At 39.8% G+C, this 24,243-nt stretch overlaps 1 protein-coding gene across 8 annotated transcripts in view; it reads right to left on the bottom strand.

Moving 5' to 3' along the window:
• Positions 1–24,243, bottom strand: part of STAG1 (STAG1 cohesin complex component) — a 209,895-nt gene that overhangs the window by 71,590 nt on the left and 114,062 nt on the right. For all 8 annotated transcript variants that reach the window (XM_070946333.1, XM_070946336.1, XM_070946334.1 and 5 more), the window contains 3 exons: positions 16,385–16,549; positions 10,080–10,176; positions 2,900–2,976 (listed from right to left, as the gene is read on the bottom strand). In XM_070946333.1, coding sequence (XP_070802434.1) covers positions 2,900–2,976; positions 10,080–10,176; positions 16,385–16,549 — 339 coding nt within the window. The remainder of the gene's footprint in view (positions 1–2,899; positions 2,977–10,079; positions 10,177–16,384; positions 16,550–24,243) is intronic.

A 24,243-nucleotide genomic window follows, 5' to 3' on the forward strand; every position in this document is an offset into this window, starting at 1 on the left:
TTCGGTGATTTGTCGTGGGAGCCCTTAGCACACCTGCTCCCTTCCCGAGATTATTTGGCCACGCTTATGCGCTACGGGGGCTGGGTGGTTTTCTGGACTGTGCTGCCCTGAGAGTTGGCCTTCTGATGTTTGAAAAGTGTGTGTGTAGGTCCTCGCTGTGAAATCGGCCCCCAAAGCAGATGAAAGGAGTCTCGGAGGGGAGGCCGACGCAGCCCTTTGGTCGCCGGGGTTACCCAGCCACTAAGCCACTGCTGGACTAAGGTCTGCCTTTCGCCCGGGAATGGGGTTGCCTTCCCCGGTGCTTGGCTCTCGGGTGAAATTCCGGGGGGGCACAGCAGCGATCGGAGGGGCTGTTGGCTGGATCAAGTGACCCAGAGGGCTGCGGAGACTGAAGGCCGGGGCAGTTTGTTGCTCAGGCCGAGAAGCGACGTGGGAGAGAGCCATCTTTGCTGTCCGAGGAACTCTGGGAGTTGAAATCCACAAGTCTAAAAGTTGCCAAGGTTGGAGATCCCTGCCCTAGGAGCAAAGTGGTGGGTTTTGCTGGCATTTCAGGAAAAAGGGGAGGGAGAGAGGGAAGGAGAAAAGAGAGAGAGAGAAAAGAAAAAAAGAAAGACAAAGAAAGAAAAAGAGAAAGAAAGAAAGAGGAAGGGAGAGACAAAAAAGAAAGAAAGAAAGAAAGAAAGAAAGAAAGAAAGAAAGAAAGAAAGAAAGAAAGAAAGAAAGAAAGAGGGAGAGAGAGAAAAGAGAGAGAGAAAGAAAGAAAAAGAGAAAGACGGAAAGAGGAAGGGAGAGAGAGACAAAGAAAGAAAGAAAGAAGAAAGGAGAGAGAGAAAGAAAGAAGAAAGAAAGAGGAAGGAAGGGGGGGGGAAGAGAGAGAGAAAGTAGAGGAAGGAAGGACCACAAACCCTGGTACTAGACGTGGGTTCAGAAGACGCTTTGAAACAGGACAGCAATCTAGGGCTGGAAGGGACCTTGGAGGCCATCTAGTCCAACCCCCTGCTCCAGCAGGAAACCTTATATTGTCTGGATTATTTTGGTGCCTCTAACAGAGAGGAAAATTGCCAGAAAGGAGAAGGAGTTTACTAGGACAAGGCTGCCATGAAGAGGAAGGCAGAGATAGTCCTTGACTTATGACCACAATTGAGCCCAAAATTTTGGTTCCTAAGCAAGAGCGTTGTTGTTAAGTGAGTTTCACCACATTTTACTCAATCTATGACTACTCCTGTCTCTAACAGTCATGTGCAAGCTAGGGAAGAACATCTGAAGATGTGTTTAATGTTCTAAATGTACCGAAGTTATAGTTAAATGTGTGGCAGAAAGTGGACTCTGGGTGTGTTTCTCCAAATGTAGTGAGTGAGGTTGAGTATAGTTTTAGGAGAGCTGTGTGTGTGTGTGTGTGTGTGTAGATACACATACAATATATATAGTAGATAATGTATCTTTTCGTGTGCCTATACACACTCTATACTATGTAATATGTATGTACACATATGGCATACATACATAGGATTAAATAGTATATTTTGGATGTTAAGTAGTAGTAAATAAACAGACAGGGAAAATGTATCTTGTTGAGGCCGTTGAGGCGAGGAGAGGCCAGGCACCCTAACACTAGACCTGAGTGACGTCAAGTTGGCCTTGCCCACCCAGTCACATGAACACAAAGACAGGACCACCCAGTCACATGACCATCAAACCATGCCCACCATCACATGACCAGTGGTGGGATTCAGCCAGTTCGCACCACTTCGGGAGAACCGGTTGTTAATATTCTGAGCAGTTTGGCACACTGGTTGTTGGAAGAAATCATTAGGGCAGAGAACCGGTTGTTAAATTACCTGAATCCCACCACTGCACATGACCATCAAGCCACGTCCACAAAATAAGCCACGCCCACAGAACCGTAGCATAAATTTTTGGAACCTACCACTGTATTTGATGTGTTATCCTACAAAAATATACACTTTAGTCTCAGAGGATAAGGATAGTACCTCAATGGGTTGTTTTAAAAACACATTTTAAAACAGCGGCAGGGTCTTCTTTAAGACAAGACAAGATAAGCAACTTTGATGAGTGGTGGCAGTGGTATAGAAATGTCACAGAGTGCCTCTAGCAAAACAAAATATAGGGGCCTTCATGCAATCTATGTATGTTTACTGAAAAATAAATAAGCTAACTATATAGAAATTAATGAGACTATACTAAATCTTACACATTACATCATTAAAGTTATTTTCAAAATATTTGAATTAATTTGTGTTCACAACTTTCGGTTTATTATGTAAGAAAATACTGTAAGTATGATACAATAAATACATATTTTATATACCAAATACGTAGTCTGCAATTTTAATTACAGAAGTCCTTGATATATTCTTTAATTGCTGCCAGAATAGTATAGAATAATAACTTTATTGTCACTTTGAATGTACACTGATCGGCATACATTAAAATGAAATTTCATTGCATACAGCTCTCAAAGGTCTTTATTTCTTCAAAATAATGCTTGAATTTCCTTTCCCACTCCTAAATTTTGTTCCTCTTTTAATATTCTACAAATACAAAGTATTTGTATTGTCAGGTGCAATACAGGGTTAGGGTAGAGTGAAACTAGTTTAATTTCAAGCAATTTAAAAAAAACCTACTGAAATTTAAGTTTAAATATTTGTCACTGAAATCAGTCTGACATCAAAGTTCTGTGCCAGTCAATATATCTGGATAACAAATGCTCACTTCTCTTTAAGAGTTTGTTCTTTTTTCTTTTTTTTACTTACAAGGATGTATAATTATGTTTTCATACAATATACCTCCTTAAATAATTTGATCACACAATAACATTCCCTATGTGTCCAATTTTAGTGAAGCTTAAAACATATTTTGTGTATGTCCAGTACTATACCTCATCAAATTCTTCAGTCATTTTCCTGATAATTTCTGCATTTTGCATGTTTCTAAACATTTCAATCCGCACAGTTCCTGAAATAAAGTATAAACATATTTTATAATATTTAAATATATCTTTATTTTGAACACACACAAACATGTTAAAGAACATAATGGCAAATGAGTAAACATATAAGATTTTCTTTCTCTATTTACATTTAGCGGTCAATTATAAAATTTGATGTTATTGCTCTGTTTTTCTAGAAGAGACTGATAGTTCCTGACCAAAGAGCAGATGGCAGCTGTGACCAGGCCTTTGTAAATCTATTTTTGTGTGCCAACTGCATTCATTCCTGAACCATGCCTTAATAACACTGCCCTTGAAAACTACCTGCAAACTTTATTTGATCCAGAATGTAGCAATGTGAATATGACAAGAATTGTTTGAGTTAAGTGAAAACACTTTTGTTACAGAATGCAATAAATTATATTGTGGACTTATTTGTTTTATTTAACAAACGGATCATTGCCCATCTTAATCATATAACTCTTGTGGCTAAAATGGATAAAAATAAAAACATAATAAAAAGTATCAAAAAAAAAGTAAATTATGTTAATGATAAGTACAAAAAAAGAATTTTGGTGCAATGATGAAATGAAAGACACCGTGGATGAGAAAAAATGTGTAAAATGTATAAAAATGTATTAAATGGATAAAAATGAATGTGACATGAGTATGTAAGATAGCTACAAAAATATAGGAGGAGGGATTTAAATTTAAAAGAGGAGGGAATTGAACTTGAATGGTGAGCATATCTCCAAGTACAATCAAAATATACGAAGGATAAAAAAGATTGGGGCATAAAAACAGCGTTAACAGAATTTGATAAAATTTTTATTAAGAACAGACAAGAAGGCAATAAGGAAAATATATCATTATTTATTGGAACAAGACAAGTTAGAAGAACAGGTAAAAGAAACTAGGATAATTTGGAGCAAATATTTTGGCTATAATATTGATCCAGACAAGTGGCAGGATCTTTGGGAAAGAAACATATAAATTACCTTAGCTACTACATACAAAGAAAATTTGTACAAGATGTTTTATAGGTGGCATCTCCCACCCACAAGATTAGCAAAAATAAGCAAAAAACATTTGTCGATGTGTTGGAAGTGTGAGGCAGTGCCAGGGACCTTTTATCACATGTGGTGGGAGTGCCCATAAGCCGAAAAATTCTGGCACCAGGTAAGACAATGGATAGAGGAGATACTAATGCAAAATATAGAAGCAAAACCGGAATTCTTTCTACTGGGTATTATTGAGGGCAAATACAACAAGAGCACAATTTACCTAATGTTACACATTCTAACAGCAGCAAGACTAGCTTTTGCACAAAAATGGAAAAACAAAGAGACCCCCACAGAAGAAGAAGTGTTAGCTAAAATATTAATTTGCACGGAAATGGACAGACTGACCTTGGAACTTAAAGATAAGAATGAATCAGAGTATTATGAAATCTGGAACAAATTTTATGATTGGCTGACAAGGAGGAGAAATGCTATGATATAAGACCATTGACAAGTAAAATGCTTGAAAGTTTTTATACTAATTTGTTATGATAGATACAATTGAATTAGATATCAAAATAATCTATATGGATGAAAGAATATTTGTATTTGAAATGTGATAATTAGTGTAAATATGTATAGAGATAAAGAAGTGTATTAATTATATGACAAAATTCAATGAAAATGTTTAAACTGGAGATGTCACGCTATGTCCATTGTTTTTAATTTGTATTATAAATAAAAAACTTTTTATATATAAAAAAAGGAATGAAATTATCCATTGTTTATAAGGAATGTTTATTATGATGTAAGAACTTTCTTATTGAATACTGATAACCCTGGTATGCAGAGGATGCTGTTGGCTAAGAATGAATTGTAGGGAAATTTTGTCTGCCTTGCACAACAATGATGTGGATTGAATATGTATGGACTGCAAAAAGGAGTGGTTCTTTTCCATTTTATTTTCTCTATCAAACATGATTGCAAATTATGGGAAATTAGAGCAAGTAGACAAATATATGTTGCTGGTACAATGTTTATCAATGATAGGAAAATGAATGAATATTAAGATGTGAAAATACTGGCAGAAAGGTGGTAAATCTGTTCTATTTGTCAAGAGAAGCAAAAATAACTGCATGTGATTCCAGCCAATCTGTCATATTGATGTGAAAGATAAGAATGTCAGGAGAAACAAAAATGCAGTGAGAATAAATTGCTTAAGAATTATTAATAACAAAATCAAAGCTATAGTTAGGAATAAATGGTACTACAAGTCATCGTCAACTTATTTGTTTAGTGACTGCTTGAAGTTACTACGGCACTGGAAAAAGTGACATGACTGTTTTTTACTTATGATCATTATAGTATCCTTGTGGTCACAGGTTTATGACAGTTGCAGTGTCCTAGAGTCATGTGATCACCTTTTTCAACCTTCTGACAAGCAAAGTCAATGAGGAAGCCAGACTCACTTAATAACCATATTACTAACTTAACAACTGCAGTGATTCACTATGGCAAGAAAGGGTGTAAAATGGGGCAAAACTTACTTAACTCTCTTGCATAGCAGTGGAGATTTTGTAAATAAATGTGGAAAACAAACTAAAGTTTGGGAAAAACAAAAGTTGGGGTTAACCTATTTTGGCTATATCAGCAGGGGGAAAAAAGATGAAAAGTTATATGGTTTAACCGCTAATCGTAGGATAATCCTGGTAGGATTGAAACAGCTGATAAAAGGAGACAGTACTAAGTGTCAAAATTCTGTAAATTATTAAAAAAAAGTTTTGTGAACAAAATTTCTAATTTATGAAAAATTAGTCATGCCAGATCAACCTCATTGTTTTTATGGAATGACCAATTTAGTTGACCATGAAAATGTAAGAGACATAACATATCCTGATTTCAGTATAAGTGTTTGACAGTTTTCATGAAAGTTCAGTAGCCTGGATCATACTACCATTAGATGGACGCAGAGCTCGCTGAACAATTATACCACCAAATGACTGTCCATCAATGGCTCTTCAGCATCCAATGGGAAACAGAGTATTGCATGGTTCCATTTTAGACAATATGCTGTTAAACATATTTTTACATGATCTGGGTGAGGGGGTAATAAAATAGGATTATATAATTTTCAGATGACACAGTGGTAGGGGAATAGCAGGCATGTAAAAGAACAGATAACACAGCCTCCAGGTACCAGGATAAGATGGTTATGATATTGCTTAATTTGCAAATGGTAGAGATTTACAACTGGATATCATCAACATGTTTCACCCCAAGGAAACAAAAGTGTTTATCCCATAGACTCATGTAGATGTCAAAAAGGAAAGGACAAAGCACAACTCTGTAGCACCCTACCTAGTAGTAGAGGCTGAAGGCGGGACCTCTCCTACCCAATCATCTTTGACTGGAATTGACCCTGAGGGAAAGAGGTGAACCAGCTGAATACTGTGCCACCCACCTCCAGTCCTCTGAGCTGATCCAGAAGGATACCATAGTAAACAGTATTGAAAGTCACCAAAAGGACTTTTTCAATACAAAGTTTAGCTTTGTCCAATATTGTGGGTCCAGCGAAATCTTTTTAAGAAGAAAGCAAATAGCAGTCTCTTTAAGAGACGAAGGAATAACCCCGTCACTCAAAGAAGAATTAACACTACCAGAACCCACTAACATTCCTCAGGCTACTTTAACTAGCCAGGAGGGACATGGATCTAAAAAGTAGGTGGTTGCAGTCACAGTCCTAAGAACCCTGTTCACTTCCTCAGGTACAACAGGTTCAAACCAGATAACCAGGCAAGACTCTTCTCTAGGCATCTCCTCTGGACCTGCGACAAAGCCAGTGTCCAACTGGGAATGAAACTGAGTGACATTATCTGACAGATGTTATGCAAATTCTTCTGCATGCCCCTGTAAGAGGATCGTAATGCCCCTTATCCAGAGGGCCTATGTCACCCAAAACAGGACTGTGGATGCATTAAGGATGAAATACTGGTGCTTCATGGCCCTTGCTGCCACAAGATAAGCCTTAATAGCAGCTCTAACCTGCATTTGGTTGAGTTTGTTGAGCACTAATGGAACTCAAGAGGTCTCTTCTCCCATTTCAGCTCCCTCTTCTGTAAACCACAGAGGGTGACAGAATCCTCCAGAGGAAAGAATTTACACAGGTATAATCCAATCTAAGGTCTCAGCTGCCCCATTATTTCAAGCGGCAACCAAAGCCTCAGATGGACCATACGGCAAACCAAAATGGATAACCCCCAACTCCCTATGAAGCGGCTCAGGGTCCATCAGTTGCTGGAGGTGGACCAATCTAATGATCCAACTTCTATGCAATAGGAGGTGACACAAGAGGAACCTATGGTAATCAAGGAGAGAACTGTCCATGACAAAAGAAACACCAAAAGCTCCCCCAGTTTCAGATCACATTGCCAATGATTCGAAAGAACATCAGATCTGGAGGGTGAATATTATCTTGAATTGAGCTTGAATGACCTAAAATAGGACCATGGCTAAGATAGGACCATAAACTCCCAAGCCACCTCAGATTCCACTCAGAAGCAAGGCAGTGCCCCAGAACTGTAAGTCTGGGGAACTCCAGTGCCAATCTAGAAATGGTGTCAAGGAACTCAGGCAGGGAAGATTGTTATGCAACAGGGAGGTTGGTACAAGAGCAACAATCTCCACTGATCCCTACAGCCCAGTTTAAGAAACAAGATCTCACAACTAGTGTCCTGCAAAGCAGGGCTCTGGAACGCCTTAAGAATTTCCTTAATAACAAATAACATACCCTGACTCCTGCCCTGGAATCTGGTGGAAACTCAGCTGGGCAGATTTCGGAAAGGGCAACCCCCGCTTTCAGAACTCAGCCAGGTCTTGGTAACACATGCTAGGTCAGCCTTCGTCCACAATCAAATCACAGATGAGGGGAGCCTAATTACAAATCAACCTGACATTCAGTAGGAGCAACCAGAGGCAAGGGTTGCATAAAAGTGGCAAGAAAACTTTTAAAGTAACATTTTATGTGATTTTTTTTTTAAAAATATTCTATTTGCATTATGATTTCCCAACTCTTCCCCTCCCCAGGTCCATTTCTTTTTCAATTATTACAGGTACAATCTCTACATAGTAAAAGTTAAGCATGACATCTTTCTGCAAATTGAAATATATATTACATAGTTTTCTGGAGATTCAAAAAAGGAAAATAGCAAAATGATAGGTACAAAAATTTAGATACACTTTCTATCAGTCTTTTTAACATATCTTTGACAGAAATTAACAGTTTCCAAGTATTGCCTATAAAGTCTAATTGTGACTGATTCTAGGGAGTGCTGCTCATTTCCGATTCTCAGCCAAAGTATCTGAGAGACACTTTCTGAGAGACAATTTCATCATCATGTGGCCAGCCTTAAAATACAGACCACAGTAACCTTCCTGCTGAAGCAGTACCTATTTATCTACTTCATTTGCATGCTTTTAAACTGCTATTTGGCAGGAGTTGGGGCAAGTAATGGGAGCTCATCTTGCCATATGGCACTCAGGTCTTGAATCCAAGTTGGCTGTTGGCTTTCCAGCTAACTAACTGAAAGCCCAGCATCTTAACTGCTGAACCATCAATAATCTTTTAATTCTTGCTTTTGGAATCTTCTCCCATTTTCCTAATTCAGAAATATTTTAGATTTCTTTGTACATAACTAACTTTGTGGCTTAGTCAATACACACATAGGATAATAGTATATTATAATTGAAATCACAGATACCACTAGCTTATTGAATGCAATGGATACATAAGTGGCAAAAAGGAGTAGTAGTAGTAGTAGTAGTAGTAGTAGTAGTAGTAGTAGTTGTTTATTGGCTTGTTCTTGATTTCTTTAAGAACCATACCAAAAACACTAACTAAGCCAGAGAGGAGAATCCCCAAAATTCTCTTGTACAGATAAGAGTTACTGAGTATATGATTATATGACAACTAGGGTGTGTTGGTTTTTTTGCTTTTATATATTCAAAAATTAGATTTCTTTAGTTTCAATATTCTCCTATATATTAGATTGGAACTGGTGCATGAAACTTTTTCAAAGTTACTTTCTTTGCACTTAGATTTACATTTGGATAAAAGATTACTCTAAACAAACTTGCTTGGAACATAGGCTGAGATGTATATCTACATAATTGCAACAAAAGGTTGTATTCTTTGCAACTTCTCATTTCCAGAGACAATATTAATTAATTAATATTAATTTTTGAGTTAATTTACTGAGCTACTTGTGAGACTAATTTACTTCAGTGAAATGACTTTTGTTGTACATTATATTAGGTAATATTATGACAGTTGTTAAATACTGTAAGAAGCAAGACAAACAAGAAATAAGGGAAAGTGAAGAAACTAAAATCACATTGATTTGTTTATAACAGAAAAGACTAAGGATCAAGTTTAAATGACAAACAGAAATGGCAAAGGCACTGTAAAGAGGTTAAGATGAATTTATGGGAAAATTTGTAAAAAATAAATAAATAAATACAGATTTTCTATATTTAGTCTTATTTTGATCTTGCCATGTTTATACTATTTTGTTTAGAAAATCGTATCTCCAGAATTAATGGAAGAACTTTTGATAAATATCGTTTCAAACACTGAATATCAATTAAGATATTTAGATTAATCCTGGTTCATTATTTAGAGTCAAATGCTGCAATTTATTTTAACAAAGATTATCTGCATTTCAAAGCTAAAGAAGCACAGTGATCTTTTCATACATTTAAAAAGTGTCCTAATTTTAGTTCTAACAAATGTATCCTTTATATCAGGATAAATAATATGGTTCCAGAATATAATGTGAAAGGATATGTTGGATGTTATATTAGAAATTACTAGTTCATAATTCCTGCAACAATAATAGTATGTTACTTTTAAAAAAGTCTTTCCATTTTAAAAAGTAGGGATGACATCATAGAAGTGTTTCTTTTCCCTAATGTTCTTCAAATACTGTCATTTTATTTATTTTATTGCACATATAATTTTTAGATTTTTGAAGCAGTCATTTTTTAATTGTAAACAAGTTTTCTAATTCACATTATACATGTAAGGAATACATAGAACCAGAGTAGTTTTATAATACTTTTACGCCTTTTACCTCGGCATCCTGAACAGTGGATGAAGAAGTTGATTAAATCCAGCAGTGCTATATCCCTGTCTTGCTTATACAATTCAATCCAGTCATCTACCACGGACTGTAAAAAAGAGAAAGAACAGTCAAATATTCAAGACAGAATTCAACGCTTCATCATACTACATATAAATAACACTCAATTTTCACCAGTGATTTCAAATATGTGTTAAATCTCATTCTGTGATTTATTAAATATATCATAGATAAACAGCCAGGAGTTTATTACCAGAATTTCTGAAAAATCCTGACTGAGTAGGAAAATAAATACCATAAAATAGTACCTTCAACACTCTTCTGTAGCAATGTGTTTCAAAAAGATGACATAATTAACTGAGGTGAATGGTTCTTTTAACATCAGTGCAGATAGTCCTCAACTTACAATCATTTGTTCAGTGATCATTTGAAATTATAGTGCTGAACAAAAAAACTTATAACCTATGCCTCAAGTTATGGCTGTTGCAGTTTATGCAGTTTATGCCCCCCTGGAGACATTCTATCAACCTGCTCACACTTATGATTTACATACTCTTCTATCTGGCTATCTCCCTCCCCAATCTGTGCCTATTTGGGCCTTACCATCCTGCCTTGCTGGGAGAAGCTGGCTTACTGGGGTTGGTAGTCAACCTACCTTTTAGCCTCTTGCAACCAGAAGATGGGGAGACAACTAGCACTGACCAGGGAGGAAGGTTAGTGTTCTAACCATTGATGGTGTTTGCAAAAGAATGAAGCCAGCTGGCAGTCAACAGACTGCAGGCCTCTCCTAGTTCTTGGCTTGACTTTGGAAATGAAGGAAGCCAAAAGAAAAAAAAACTTTGCAAAGGCAGCGAGGGTTCAGCATGTGAAGACATGGCAGATGGTGAGTCCTTAAAGGGAGTCAGCTAGGTAACAAAAAGTTGAGCTCTCATAGCCATTGCCAAGTATTTTGTTCGGCTCTCCACAAAAACCACCCTCTGAAGGATTTTGTTTCCTTCATCCTCCTCTTTTTTAAATTAAATTCCCAGGATATTCTTTTTTTTTCTACTCTTCAGCCTGCCAGTCACTCATTAATCTAAGCCATTTACAGATTTTGTCACCCTCTTTCCAGTGTGTATAATAAATTTAACAAATTAAGTTAAATTTACTTGAGAAGCAATCAAGGCTTCTCATGGCTTGTTTGGAAGCCTTGGAGCCTCTTCAACACAGGATTGGAGCACTTGGCTCTAATCTAGCTGGACTCTTCCTCTGCTGGGCTGTTTTTTGTTTTGTAAAACTTTTTGCTGCTTCCCTGCGTTCTTTTCAGACCCAGCTGGGTTGTAGGCCTCCCAGGGCTCTCCACCCAAGCACTTTGTATTCTGATTAATGACCTGTGTAGTCACTTAACAATCACACTTCAGAAAGCCAGGATGCTGTTGTAAAGTCAAGTCAGGTCACGTGGTAACTTGACTTAAAACCATAATTTGGGGTTCAACTGTAGTTGCAAGCCAAGGACTATCTGTACCTAAGGTGTACTAGATTTTATGTGCTTTGCAATACAACCAGTCCTCTACTTACAACCATTCATCCAGCAACAATTCATATTTATGACAGTGCCTAAAAATGAACTTCTGACCCGTACTTGAAGCCACTGCAGCACCCCCACACTCACGTGATTAAAATTCAGGCCCTTGGCAGCCCACCCATACTAATGACTATAAGGGGCATTGCAATTCTCCCCACCCTCCTATCTCCCCTTCAATCCTCCAATCTATGCATGCCCCATTACTTCTCAAATAGTGCACCTGTTCTCACAAGACCTTAGGAAAACCAGACGTTTCTGGTAGGAATTTGAGAATGGGACATGTAATTTGGACAAGGTATGGGGCACGCAGCTTAGAGAATGGTGCAAGGTGGTCTGCTGTAGCTAGCAGCTGCCTTGCATATAGCCAAATGTGTTTCTTGATCAGCAGAAGAAAAACAATTAAGATCAGATAGGTGCAGCTGAGGCTTCTATGGGCAGCTGTTGGTTTGTGCTAATCTGCACACAGCCTGCACATGGTCTCCTATGGCTTCTTTCATCTTCCTCCAGCACCTCGTACTCCTTACCTGGAGCTCCCTCTGCTTAACAACACACAACACACAATGGTAACTGAGACTGAAATGATGGAGGTTACTAAGTGACACAGTGACAAGACATTTTGCTTTACAACTGCATCATTTAGAGATGAGTACCAATTGTGGTCATAAATCAACAACTTCCTATACTAGATTCTCCCTTGAATTAATCAAAGGCTTCAAATAAATATAGTTGGCAATATCTTGCAGCTAGGTATTAATCCTTCCAGGTAGACCAGTGCTGGAGAGGCAAGGTGAGGATCGAAAAATGTGTAGAGATGTGTCACAATGAGGGAGGCATGGTGGGACTCGAAAAGGAAAACGGGAGGTGTGTGAGGAAGGTGTGCCAGGTGTGTACAGGGAGAGAGTATGTGGGAGTGCATAAGGGTGCGGGGGAGGTGTGGTAAGATTCGGGGAGAGTGTGCAGGGATGTGTGTGAGGGAGACATGGCAAAGTTTATGGAGGGTGCATCAGTGGCAGGGGAGGCAAGGCGATTCTCGGGGAGAGGTACAAGAGAGGCATGACAAGGGTCAGTGAGATGATGTGGCAAAACTAAGAGCGGGTATACAAGGCTACCTAAATAGGGGAGGAGACGAGGAAAGACCTAGGGAAGGTAGGTGGTCGTGACAAGTGGCTGGTGTGATGTGAGTACAGAGAGGCTGGGCAGGGTGCACAGGTGGGGGAAAGAGATCAGAGATTTGCCACCTTCCCCATTGACTTTCTGGGGAAGCCAGCAGGGAAGTTCACAAATGGCATTCATGTGATGGGCACTGGAACCAACTTTAAGTGCAAACCAGTTGCCAAGAAACCAGCTTACAACCATCTGATCACAGGGATACTGGGATAGCCAACATTCAAAGGACCATTCGTTCAGTACCATCTTAATTTTAAAAAATCATGTTTTCATGTGTTTTATAGTTTTAATATGTCATTTTAACTTTTGATTGGGAGCTGCCCAGAGTTGATTAAAAGATGGGGGAGGGGTGCTATATACGTCAAGGACTACCCCATAAAGCAGCATTCTAGTATTGTATTTCCTATGGTGTCCTGACCTGTGACCCAAAGAAGTAAACGCTCTACTATTACTATTTGGTGAGGCATCACACCTTCACATTTGTGAAGATGGCATCTGCTCTTTGGAGCACTCACTTTACTGAAGTATTATTACAGCACCAACAGCAAATGGATTTACAACTCTCAAATAAGAAATCTTTCCAATGCTATGATACAACTAATACAACATTTAGTCCAAGGTCTGCACAGTAAGGTGACTTTTGTTTTGAATCTACTGAAAAAAGGGGTTAGACAAATGGGCACTGCAATAACTGAATCATTTATTATTGGACAGTTTTCATGCATTTTTCAAAAAAAGCTGCATTTGATAATTTAATCAAAAGACCAATAGTCCCAAAGGTCCTTTTTCAAGAGGCAACTGAACTTTCTAGTTTTTCTTTGAAGACGTTTCGCTTCTCATCCTATTCTTGGAAGTTTCTTGGATGAGAAGCAAAATGTCTTCAAAGAAAAACCAGAAACTCCAGTTGCCTCTTGAAATGACCATGACCTGGATGACTGAGAATCTCCATAGATAAAAGACCAATAGGAAATTGTCACCATGTTTAACAGAAAATCAAGATTTTTGCAACTTTAAACATGCTTAATCATATAATTTCTTAATACATATTTTCAAGTATTTCTACTTCTCACTGTTTATCATTTCCTGATCAATTTACTAAACCTCATTGCCACACAGAAAATATTTTACTGATGTTTTTGGGGAGGAGAAGCAACCACATTGCCTCATTGTCAGTATAACTTTACAATCAACTTGAAGCTAGGAGTCCAGACTCCAATAAGTGATCCATAATAAATTATCCATAATTTGAAGAAAGGATTTATTTGCCCTTCTAAATCCCCAGCCTTTGTATCCATATTGTTCATCACTACTAATTCATCAAAGATAATTCTTTGAGGAATGTGTATGGTTCCTATAATGTAACCGTTAAATATCACTCCCCAATGCCTTTCTTTTCAGATCTGCTGGCTGGCTTCAGGAGACACTCATTTTCAAAATTGGAGTTACTTATAATTAAATCAGAATGAAAGAAGACCATGGATATTTAATTTCATTTGATATGAGATATGGCAATTTTTAATACAAAGTAATACCTTTTTGCTTAATTGTGGGAAGATCCTTTTCAGATTCAAGTATGAAATATTTTCTGATATGTGTAAATATTTGTGTACATACTGATCTTTTTCAGAAGGTTCATGTCAGCACAGTCAAATATGTGTTACAGTGACTCTGTAAACATAGAATTTTTGCTAAGTTGGAAAAGTGAGATTATTTTGTCTCTTTTACTGGATTTCTACAGAAGGAATACAAATGGATTTCATTGAAAGCACCTATAAATTAAGGGTGTCTAGCATTTCTGAGCTTCACAAATTCTTATAAAAAGCTCATTCCTAATTTTCATTTCTACTGGTGCCCTTGTACAGGACACAAGGATTGTCTCAAAGAAAGAACCCATGTTCAAATGGTCTAACGAAGAGCAAGCAGTTTCAGAAAGTGAAAGTCCTTTTCTATTCACAGTTGTTCCTTAAACATCACTCCCATCCTTTTGTGATGCAAACAGATGCCTCAGATTTTGCATTAGGAACTGTTCTCCTTGCAGCAAAAGAGATCTCCTGCTGTGTGTATTGTATTCCTAATTGCTTCTCCCAGCTGAACAGAACTAAGATAATAAAGGGTTGCTTGCAATAAAAATTGTGTTCTAGCTGTGGCAGCACAGATTACAAGAATTTGGAAAATTTTGCAAAAGGCATACTCTTTGCAAAATATTTCATCAGATCAGATGGACACAACTGGTCTTCCATTTCAGTTTTTATATCATTTATATGCATGCCTCACCAAATAAATTACCAGGTGCACTATAATATAAGCTAAACATCAATTTCCATACTTATCCCTCCTTATATAATCCTGCAGCCAAGCAACTGTGCCCTCCCCAAAATTACATTCTCCAAAAGACTTAAGGACAGGGAAACAGGTTGTGAATCTGTTATATCGAATTACCGGTAAAGTGCAAGACCAGGAAGCATATGTTAAGGTTCAGATGGATGACCTTCAGTGAGATCACTGAGTCTTCATCTTTCTGTATAAATGATGGGTGGTTGTTCCATAATGAACATTTATCTATTCCCTTTTCTTTAAGGGGAGAGGTACTGTATCTATGTCATGAAGGATGTTTCATGTTATCATATATATTGCCAGGTAAAGATTGTTCAGGGAAAACTGGTTGGTTTGCTTCTCCAATTGTACCTCGGGATTCCATGTCACTAGATTTTATCACCCTCGTTTCCCATTTTCAGGGATTTACATCCATTTTGTGGTAGTGGATTTATTACACTATTTCATTCCATATAGGCCTTCCTTTGCCTCAGGTAACTGCAACTTTATTTTAGACCATGCTTTCAGTTAAAAGGACTTTTACAGAAAGTGAATTAATTATGATACACAGGGGAATTAATTATGGAATAGATAAAACCTACAAATCAATTGTAGCTGGCTATTGAGTGGTCCGCATTTTCTTGGAGTCAGAAAATAACATACTTTTGAGAACATAAAAAGCTCAGTTGGATGACACTGCAGATATAGTAATAAAAATCCTCTTTGCCACCATTAACATCCCAGAGTAGGATTGCAACTAGACTCACTTGACTGACTATATTCAGTCAGACCTGTTTGCTATCACATGCGTTTCATTCATCACTGCACTCATTTCATCACCCAAGCTTTTGGTAAAACAGGAGCGCTGGTTTCATTCTGCTAAAACAAAAAATAATATGCAAAAAAAGCATTTCTGTCAACTATCCAGCCAATTTTTCCATGCAGGAACAAAACATATTCAAAGAAATCACCATTAAGATGACAAGGAAAAAAATGCAAAAGAATGAAAGCCATTTCTTCCAGCAAATCACTTTGTCTAAGATACACAAATGTGGGTGTGTGTATGCATGCACACACGCATACAGAGGCTGAGTTTTATCATGTCATTCAAATTTTCATCTGACATTTATAGTGTGTTCATTTATTGGATTTCTATGGCATCCCACCAAAAAATATTTTGCATAAACTTGGCATTAAAGGTAGGATATAAAATACAGTTAACACAAGTTCCCAAAGGCAACAATGATTTTACCTGCATAGCACTTTTGCCCATCTTCACAACATCAAACAAAGTAACAGGATCCCCTTCTCCATTCTGCTGAGGATGGCCATTAGCTCTTCCTCGACCTGTTCCTCTAATTCCAGTTTCAGAGCGAAACTTGTCTCCTGGAGTCTTTCGAGGCTTCTTATTGGCAGACTGGGAGATAGAAGATCAGGAGAGACAGCCTTGAGACTCTTACATCATACTTAATATATTATGCTTTTACAAATGATAGTTTTAAAGAACAGTAAAAAATTCTGTTTCAAGTCTCAACATATAAATCAACAGATTTCAATACAATTTTTACAGTAACATTAGTCTTATCTAAAGTGTAGAAGACTTCAATAAATGTTTGATGCATTTCGATGTATTTTATATTTTATTTCCTAAAATATAAAAAATAGTTTTAAAAAAGAAATCCAAAGCATTGATTACACATGGTGTAATCCAAAATTTAACAGAGGCACTAAACCAGTAATAGAGGTATAACATTTTTGTATGGGGAGGGGGAGGAGAGAATTACAGTTTACAAGATTTACTGTATTTTTCGGAGTATAAGATGCACTTCCCCCTCCCAAAAGTGAGTGAAAATTTCAGTGTGTCTTATAGACTGAATTTGGGCTCCCGAACCCTACGTGTGTCGCGTTTTTGCCCTCCCCAGCCTACAGAAGCATTCTGCAGTTCTCTGCACGGCGTTTTTGCTAAAAACGGGTGTGTTTTTGGGCTCCCATGCGTTGCATTTTTGCCCTCCCCAGCCCCCAGAAGCACTCTGCAGTATTCTGCACGGCCCAGTTTTGCTAAAAATGGGTGTTTTTGGGCTCCCGAACCCCCCCGCGCATAGCATTTTCGCCCTCCCCAGTCCCCAGAAGCACTCTGCAGTGCTCCGCATGGCCTGTTTCTCCCAAACCCTCTATGTGTCATGTTTTTGCCCTCCCCGGCCCCCAGAAGCACTCTGCAGGCCAAAAATGGGCACGTTTTTGACAAAAATGGGATGCACAAGGGTTCGGGGGCCTGCAAGTGCTTCTAGGGGCCGGGGAGGGTGAAAATGGGATGCACGGAGGCCAAAAACAATTTTTTTCTTATTTTCTTCCTCTAAATCTAGGTGCGTCTTATAGTCCAGTATGTCTTATAGTCCAAAAAATATGGTACTTAACATTTAGTTAAAAGGCTCTAATGTTAGCTCGCACACATACACACATGTGCACACACACACATACTGCAACTCCAACATTCTTTGAGGAAGAACACCTCATAGCCATGCCTAGCCAAGTGAGCAGGTAAGTAAAATTAGTTCTAAGCTCTGTAAATCAACTGCAGACTCATATCCAGAAGAGCACAGTAACAAAGCTAATTTATGAAGAGAAGGCAGAAATTTGTTGACTATGACAAAGCAGAGAGTATGATATGCCGCTTGAGAAGCAGCTACTATTGCTTACTTATTGTTATACCAGAAGTCATTATTAAGAAACTTTGGAGAAACAGATCAGCCAAAGATGATTATATTAAGTTGAGAGCCAGTTTTTTCTAGTGGTTAAGGGACTAGGCTAGAAAGTGGGAGACTGAGTTCAAGTCCTGCTTTAGCCACGAAAGCCAGATGGGTAATTTTGGGCCAGTTCACCTCTTCCAGGCCACCTCAAATTTAGTTGCTAAATTTGGGGAACAAAGGCAGCAGCTTCCAGATACTTTTCAAAGGTAGCCCCATGTACAGCACATTGAAGTAGCTCAAATGAGAGATAACCAAGACATAAATGACTGAGAAAGGATTCCCAAACCAGGAAAGGGTACAACTTGCACACAAAGTTCAGCAAAGGCCTTTCTAGGCATGGCTGCCACCTGCTCCTACAGCAGGAGTCATGAGTCCAGGAGAAATTCCAAATCACACATCTGATTCATCTGGGGTTGTGCAATCCCATCCAAGACCAAAGATGGCAATCATCAAGATAATAGAGATTTGAGGACATTTCTACAGTAACTGCAATCCTCTGGAACACACTACCTCAAAAGTTACATTAAGCCCTCTCCTTTATATTTCACAAGACAGTATGAACAATACCATTTTACAATTTCTTCTGTCCTGCCTGTATTTGTTCATGTTGGATAAGTATCAAAGTTATCATTTTAATTTTTTTAATTTTGTGTTTTGTTCATGCTTTGATCACCAACCAATCTTAATTAAGGAGATTTACAAATACTATAAACAAATGAATTAACTGTCTAGTTAAATCAATTATATTAACATGTATATATGATTGGTCCTGAGTCAGCTACTTAATTACTGTAATTACTGTACATGTCTCACATTTCCTGCACCTGTAGCAACAGCAAAAAATATAACACATATAAAATAACAGTTGTAATTTGTAGTTATAATGTACAGGTGTAATGTAACATTAAAATTTCAGAAATACATAAGACAGCAGAGAATTAACTTATTTAAGCCAAATACTAGTAATAGTTTTACTAAAAACCTATTTACCTGCATATAACAGATGAAAAATGGGAATAGCTATTGAGTAGCTTCCTGTTATGCATGCTCTGTATAATCAGGCATGGACTTCATTCTGAATCAGTGGAAGTTTTCAAGCATTCTTCAAAAGCAACTTCATGTATGAAATGCAATTAAAGTATGTTCCGTGTTACTGTACTGATATCACTGCTGACTATGATCTCCCTGATTCAGGATTGAATAAAGGAATATTTTGACCCGTATTAAGTTAAAGATTGTGAGCATCATAAGCACGGTTAATATACAAATATTGTGAAAGGGCTATTGTCATCATGCCTCCAAAGTAACCAATGAATAGCCAGCAAGTTCCATCAGAAATCTATAGCCAAATCAGTGCTAGACAAGAGAGCAAAGATCAGGGTTCTGATCCTATCAAGTAATTTCCACACCAGGTAATCCTGTTAAGCAGTCATAATTCAAGGCATATAATACTAACCGATCACATACATTCACAGAAATAAGGTAGTCTCAAGCAGACTAGCGAAAAGGCTGAAGTAATTACTGTAAAGTATTATTGTTTCATGCAACCATTCCCATTCAGTTTGGTGGAGTGCTTTAAGGTACTGTATGCCTCAATGTACAAAAGCACAATATTGTCTCAATGTCTCCAATGAAAGCCTTAATGAAAATAAGCTGATTGCACAAAAGACCACCCCAACAACACTGACAGACAAGCCACCAGAATATAAACTGACAGCAAACTGCACTCCTTACTAGCACTCATGATGTTACTTAGTTTGGGTAATGAAACATCTGCAAGAAAATGAGCAAGCTGAGAGAGCACCAAGGAACAAGGAAAAAAAAACTAAAGCATAATTTGCAAGAGACAGAAGATAGTCAGTCCTCACTTATCAACTGCCTCATTCAGCAACTGTTTAAAGTTATGATGATTCTGAAAAAGTAGGCTTATGGCTAACAACTAACAACCACCTCAGTTGGTCCCCAGTGTCCCCATAGCAATGCAATCACCATTTGCAATCTTCATAGCTGGCTTCCATCAAGCAAAGTCAATGGGGAAGCTGGCAGGAAATTACTAATCATCTGATATTGCATTTAATGACCTGTGAATTCCTTAATGAGCACAGCAAAACTGATGTTATGATGTTATAAGTCAGGTGTGGACAGATGACATTTCATTCATTCATGTAGTGATGATGTTGCTGGTTCCAATAGTGATTAGCAAGAGAAAACTACCTGTACAAACAAGAACTTTTTCTGTACAAAGGTAAACATTGGAATCATTAAGAATAATTATTATAAATGCAGGGATTTAGATGGAATACATTTTCCACCAAGCTGCTAAAATTGTTGAGTCCTTGGTGCTCTTTGAGCTTGGTTCTTTGCTTTCATTACCCAACCGAGTAACATTGTCCAGTGCTAGTGAATGGAATTTGCTGCCAGTTTATTTACAGTAGCTTGCCCTGCCTGTTTCGTGGCAGTGTGGTTTCTTCCTAATGGTTCCTTGATTGGAATATTATTTTCTGCCTGATTGCCTCATTTTGATCCTTGTTTATTAATGTTGGCTGCTAGAAGGAATTTATTCTAGTCTTATTTCCTAAGTTTTTTATTGTCTCTTTTGAATGGTGTGCAAATGTGGTTTATCTCTACGTACCGATTCTTCCACTGTTTAAATTTTTACTTCAATACACAAAAACATCTCACCTTTTAATATATCTAGCAATAGAGTTTCTATACGTATAAAGTACAAATATTTATCTAGGAAGGTAGTTGTATGTATTTGATATTACAGCAATGAGTACTGTGTGCTATCATAGAAAAGAAGAGCATGATTAATGATTTTTTTCTAAAATTTCTGCTCCATATCTGATTTAAAGATTAAGCAGCAAGATGGGGAAACAGTGCCTTTGAAATTGCTCATTGACAATTGGATGTCTGACCTTTGGACCATGTATGCATTTGATCAGCCCACTTTCAACTGTAACAAGTGACAAGTAACATATTTCTATTCAGATTACAATACAGCAATAATTTGATTTAAAAGACTCCCATGCAGCAGACTGTGAATGCAATAAAAAGCTGTCCACAATTCCTCTTGGAATAAGAGAAGCCTACTGTATCCAAAATAGTTCAGATGGGGCAATAACATTCTCCTTAATTTATCACATTCATACTCTGTACAATCACATCTCACTTAAAAAAACTGCAAGTGACCTAAGCATTTAAATAAAATATCCATGCCATGAACTACCATAAAGCAAACAAATGAATAATTAAAAACAACTGTGTTATGTAAATAGGTTTGTTTGGCGGGAAGTTCGAATTAACTGACCCTCAGCTGATTGGCTGACCACTACGGGTATATAAAGGGAGCTGGCTCCTTGGGTTAGTTGCTGGAGTCTCACTATACAATAAAGAGCTGTTGTCACTGACTACTCTGGCTTGCTGCGTCCTCATTCACCCAACTTAACACTGGCGACGAGGATGGGATTTTGAGGCCAGAAGCAGAGGAGAGCTGAAGCCACACTCGAGAAAAAGAGCTGAAGCCACGTTCCGAGAGGGGACCGGAGACCGCAACTGAATACAGCCAGGCGAGCGAGCGGAGCACAGGAGAATCCCGAAACGATGTCTGCCTACACCCCGCCAGCGCCTTTCGACCCTAAGGAAGAGAAGTGGGGATCCTACATGTCCCGGTTCGAGTGCTTCATGGTGGCAAACGACATGCAAGGGCTACCGGACGTTCGAAAGAAAGCCCTGTTCCTGAGCCACTGCGGGCCAAGGGTCTTCGACACAGCCGAAGCATTGTCGGAGCCGAATTCGGTCCACAACATTTCCTGGTCGACGCTACAGACCCTGCTAAAAGACCACTATGCACCAACGCCATCCAAGTACGTCCAGCGCTATGATTTCCGGCAACGGCTCCAGCAGGAGGGCGAATCGATCAGCGAGTACGTCGCTGCCCTGCGTAAGGCCGCAACCCAGTGTGAGTACCGAGACCTGGATGAGATGCTCCTAGAGCAACTAATTTGCGGAGTGAGAGATAGCCGGCTCCAGAGAAGACTGCTCGCGAGGTCAAACCTGACCCTACACATCGCCCTGGACGAGGCAAGAGTGCAAGAATCGTCAGTAAAGGCTGCAGAGAAACTAAAGAGCTCCCACCTAACCAGGACAATGCAGAAGATGGCGCCAGTGCACCGAGAGGCCGTAAGCACCGCGAGCGAGGGGGAGTTTGAAGAAGAGGTCTACCGCACCGAGCAGTCCCGCACAGCCCGGAGGGAGCCCAGAGACGGATGCGCCAGCTGCGGAGGGTCCCACTCACGACAAAACTGTAAATTCAGGGACGCCGTTTGCCGTTCCTGTGAGAAAAGGGACCACATCGCTCGGGTCTGTAGATCCAAGACACACCAGAGCTACAAACCACGTGGCCAAACCTTCCAATCCAAGCCAGCGCCACACCGTAGGCCCAACAAAGATGGCGGCAGCCGGAAGGGCGCAAAATTTGAAAACACTGGGGCCTACACAATACGCATCGCACAGACCTGCACCTCGCCCGGAGAAAAAACCTACACAACGGTCGAAATCGAGGGACGAGAGTGCCAGGTGGAGATCGACACGGGATCGCCGATATCCATCATGTCTTGGGAGAACCTAAAGAAAGTCATCCCCAGCGTACACAAGCGACAGCTCCAGCCACAGCAACACAGACTGAAAGACTACCAGGGGAACCGCATACCCGTCGAAGGAAGAGGCGAGTTCCAAGTACAGTACGGGGAGTTTACCGAGAAACTGCCCCTCACCATCGTCAGCGACAACCTCCCAAGCCTCCTGGGCATGGACTGGTTTAGAGCCCTAGGCATGGGATTCACCGGAGTAAGGAACGTTCGAAGCACCCTGAAAGAGGACCTGATGCAAGAGTTCCAGGACGTGTTCGACGAAAGGCTTGGCAAGTATGTGGGGACCCCGATTTCGTTTAACCTCAACCCCAATATTGAACCCATCCGTTTAAAGCCTAGGCGGGTACCGTTCGCCCTGAAGCCCAAAATTGACATTGAACTGGACAAATTAATCAAACAAGAGGTGCTCGTTCCAGTCGACCACGCCAAATGGGAGACCCCAATTGTGACACCGGTAAAGCCGGACAGATCAGTGCGCATATGCGCTGATTATAAATGCACAATTAATAAGGCCCTGCAGCAGAGCGCCTATCCAGTGCCCATCGTTCACCATTTATTGCACTCCCTGGGCCCCGGCAAGATCTTCGCAAAACTCGATCTCGCGCAGGCGTACCAGCAACTGCCGGTAGATGGCGCTACCGCAGAGGCACAGACTATCGTAACCCACAGATGGGCCTTCAAGTGCACCTGCCTGCAATTCGGAGTAAGCATAGCCCCCGGACTGTTCCAAAGTACCATGGAGCGGCTACTACAGGAATCCCCGGGGTGGTGCCCTATTTTGATGACGTGCTCATTACCGCCAAAAATGAGCAGCAGTTAAGGGAAAGGCTGAGGGAGGTCCTAAGGAAATTCAGGGACGCAGGACTCAGAGTAAAAAGAAACAAATGCATGATCGCAGTCCCCTCAGTCGAATTCCTAGGATACAGGGTAGATGGCACAGGCATACACCCCACAGAGAGCAAGATCAGAGCAATCAAAGAAGCACTCACCCCCATAGACAAGGCAGAATTACAGGCCTTCCTGGGACTATTAAACTTTTACGCCATTTTCCTTAAAGACAAGGCAACAGTGGCAGAACCCCTACATAGACTGTTAACCAAGAAAGCCATTTGGAAATGGGGGAAGGCTGAAGACAGGGCATTCGCCGGCATTAAAAAACTGCTATCAGCTGAAAGCTTTCTAATACAGTACAATGCAACGCTTCCCCTTGTTTTAGCTTGTGACGCGTCCCCGTTCGGGGTGGGAGCCGTCCTGAGCCATAGACTCCCGAATGGCCTAGAAGCGCCCATCGCATACTACTCCCGAACTCTGTCAAGCGCCTAGTCAGCTCGACAAGGAGGCCCTCGCCGCCGTTTCGGGAGTAAAGAAATTCCACGAGTACTTGTTCGGGAGAGACTTTGAGCTAATCACCAACCATCGACCGCTCCTGGGTCTCCTCGCGGGAGATCGGCCCACACCGGCAGCACTATCACCCAGGATAACACGCTGGGCCATTTTCCTCGCAGCATACTCCTATCGCCTGGTACATCGACCAGGGGTGGACATGGGCAACGCTGACGCACTCAGCTGATGCCCACTACCCGACAGCCTAGAAGACCCCACACCCGGCATCCCCATCTTGCTGATAGACGTTTTGGACTCCGGGCCCATAACATCAGCCGAGGTTGCGAGAGCCTCCACCAAAGACCACGTGATCTGGACAGTCGCAAGTT

The sequence above is a fragment of the Pituophis catenifer genome, unplaced genomic scaffold (assembly GCF_029215685.1).
Source record: "Pituophis catenifer annectens isolate HBS135680 unplaced genomic scaffold, rPitCat1.0.hap2 SCAF_6, whole genome shotgun sequence".
In the NCBI taxonomy this organism is placed as follows: Eukaryota; Metazoa; Chordata; class Lepidosauria; order Squamata; family Colubridae; genus Pituophis; species Pituophis catenifer.